The sequence below is a fragment of the Nestor notabilis genome, unplaced genomic scaffold (assembly GCF_000696875.1).
Source record: "Nestor notabilis isolate BGI_N333 unplaced genomic scaffold, ASM69687v1 scaffold13808, whole genome shotgun sequence".
Taxonomy (NCBI): Eukaryota; Metazoa; Chordata; class Aves; order Psittaciformes; family Psittacidae; genus Nestor; species Nestor notabilis.
This window is the reverse complement of record NW_009939717.1, coordinates 1-2903: the sequence shown is the minus strand read 5'-3', so window position 1 is coordinate 2903 and position 2903 is coordinate 1. Positions and strand designations below refer to the sequence as shown.

The 2903-nt window shown below is 45.7% G+C and overlaps 1 protein-coding gene across 1 annotated transcript in view; it reads right to left on the bottom strand.

Moving 5' to 3' along the window:
- Window positions 1-1941, bottom strand: part of PRDM16 (PR domain containing 16) — a 35749-nt gene extending 33808 nt beyond the window's left edge. The window contains exon 1 of the mRNA XM_010020008.1: window positions 1830-1941. Coding sequence (XP_010018310.1) covers window positions 1830-1848 — 19 coding nt within the window. The 5' untranslated portion in view covers window positions 1849-1941. The remainder of the gene's footprint in view (window positions 1-1829) is intronic.
- Window positions 1942-2903: the final 962 nt, after the last annotated feature.

The window sequence follows — 2903 nt, the reverse complement described above, 5'->3', positions numbered from 1 at the left end:
CTAAAGCAGGAATGTAGCAGAAAAATAAATCAGTGCCTAATAGCTTTCAGAGAAACCAAGGGGAACACAATTATGTGGCATCTACATGCTAATCTACCAGACTTGAATCTCAAAGGAGTTCAAGTGCCCTACTCAAAATTCCTGCAGTGATAAGGGGTCTGCTGTGTTTGGCTGGGGTTTGGAGAAAAGATTTTTATGATAATTATCTTTGTGCTGAGCAATTTTGCATTTTCTTTCGTGTTAATTCAGGCTGGAGATGGGGGTGCGAGGGAGGCAGCAGGGAGATAGCAGGGCTCAAAGTAGAAAGTGTTAAGAAGTCATATATTTAATGTTGGCCTATTAGAATTTGAAAGCAATTATGCAGCAAAAGCACTAGACACTGCCAGGAAGATACAGAGAGATGTTACACAGGGACAAAGGTGGAAAACAAGGAGCACTTTCTGCTCTTTCAAATAAAAGCTTATTAGAAACTGAAATGCAAAACAGTGGTGGGTTTTCCTTCTCATTTCTCCCTGACATCAAAGAACAGGTCTGCTTTACTCCCTCACTGGAAAACAGAAATTACTCATCCCTGTGTGTTGGTCTCAAGGAAATGATTAACTTTGGGGGGAATAAGGCTGAAAAAAGAATCCCAAACTTGACATCACTTCAGCCCTGGACCTTCAGTAACAGAGCTTTCAGCAGCACCAGCCCTCAAACCACCTACCTCTGCAGAAATATTCCAACTAATATTTTTACACTCTTAAAGGGTTCCACCACAAATGTGAAAATTATATTGAGATACAGGTGAAAGAAAACAGATGTACTGCAGGATGCCCAAGTGAGACAAGTCCAATTGCAGTGATTCATTATATAGAACAGTATTTCCAACTCATGGTTTAAAAACAGCTGGCAGAGGAGAACATGTGTATAGGAATTAGTCATAAATCATAATGTGAGACCTGCAGCAGGCTCTACATTCGAGGAATGAGCAGAAGACAAGTCATACAGCCTCGTCACCACTTGAGAGAAGTCATGTTCCTTTTGCATCGTTCTCCAACTCCCACTGTCACTGGGCATCAAGGAAGGCAAGAATCCTCTGACACAGTGCAGAGGTTTGCAAGTCCCAAGGGATTTACCCACCCTTTCGGGTGACACTGCACCTCCCTGCCACAGGGCACCCACCTCATGGCGTGCAAACAACCATTTTCAGTACATCTGCGGGGTTTTACTACTCCAGATATGTCTGTGCCGTTGCCTTGTCTTTATAATACTTCCGGGCAGGATGTAGTGCACCACTGCCAGTCTTCCTAAGAGATCACTTCCACTGCACAACGTGCGGACAGGCTCTGTGGATCCCCAACAGCAGTCAGAACCGAACCCAGAGCAATGCTGAGAAACGCACTTGCTCTCAGGGTTTCAGAGGTGTCTGTATTCTAGCAACAATAATTCTAGAGATGACTCTTCCATCCTCTGCCCCAAACCCCCTTTTCCATGTAATCGAACCACTAGAGACCAGCATTTTTCAAGCCTTGGGATGGCTTGGAGCATCTTTATTACACCCAAAGAAACATGGGGACACTGGGGATTCAAAAGGCACCTCCAGTCATATTCCAAACCACACTGTTCCACAAAGACAAGCAGCAAATTAATCTGTTGCATGCCTTGAGGTTAATAAAACTGGCTATCATTGACTGAGAGTGAAAATGAGCACAAAACATGAACAGTGACAGGAGGGGCAGGTCCTGGATCAGGGTTTTCTCCCAGTTCAGCACTGAGTGAGGATCTCAACATTCCAGGTGTGCTGGTGAGAGGTGCAGAAAGTCCTGTCTGGCAAAAGGAGGCCTTACCTTCCATGCTGGGCGCCATGTTCCCAAGTGAATAACCACCTTCCTTCAAATACACCAAGAGCTCTTCTCCTGGCTCAATTTCTTTAATAACTTTATAATAGATCTGGGAATCAGAAACAGAAATTGAGAGACATGTTAAATATGCAAAGACTTGCATTTTACATTAACCCATAACTCACACCACCCCAGCTGATCGGGGAGGCTGTCACTTCAGCTCTGTTGTAATTGCTACTGAGAGCTCTTTCCTCCTGCCTTTATCCCACTCTGTGTGTGTCAGTGGTTCATGAAGCTTGGACAGTAACGTCTATTTAGGGTAACAGCCTCTCTCCTTTAAATTACACAACATCTTCCCATTGTTTTCCCTACCTCCTGTAAGCTTAGTGTGTTTGCTAGAGCAAAGGGAAGACTAAACAGATGGAATTGATGCTTCTCTGGCCTGATGATTAGAGACGTGAATTGGTGTATGTCCAAAGAATTATGTTGTAGGTTACTCTCACCTAGAGCCTGAGGACCTGAGCCCTAAAGCCAAGTCCTGAACTACTCCAGGTGAGCAGCTACCACATTCAGTCTCCAGCTGACCACAGAACCTGGAAGGTACCAAGCTCTGTGCTGCTCCTGGCTGTACCTGCCTTGTTACACAATGGAAAACCAGGAACGGGAACCATGCACCGGCTGTTTAACATGGGTAGGACAGGGCTTAAAGGACGCTTGGCCTTACACAGGCTTCCTGAACCAGTCAGAACTCAAACTCCAAGGATGCATCACTTAGAAAGTACAAGGAGAAAGAAGGAAAACCCCTTTGTCCAGGCTGCAACAGAGTGTAACGCTGCAAGAAACGGCAGCTAAAGGAAATGGGGAGCAGGATGGAAGTTTGGGAGACTGGCACAGAGGAGGATCAAAACTATGTTAAATCCAAGAGACTCGGCGTATTCCGTATGTTTTCCTAATTCGGGGAGTATGCTGGACCCCGTCCTCTTCTAGCACCAGCACTGTCGATGGTGGTTACCCGCGGCCAAGTTTTAATAGCGACGCCTGAAACCCGTGTGCAGGACAGCAGCCGCCCAGCACGACCCC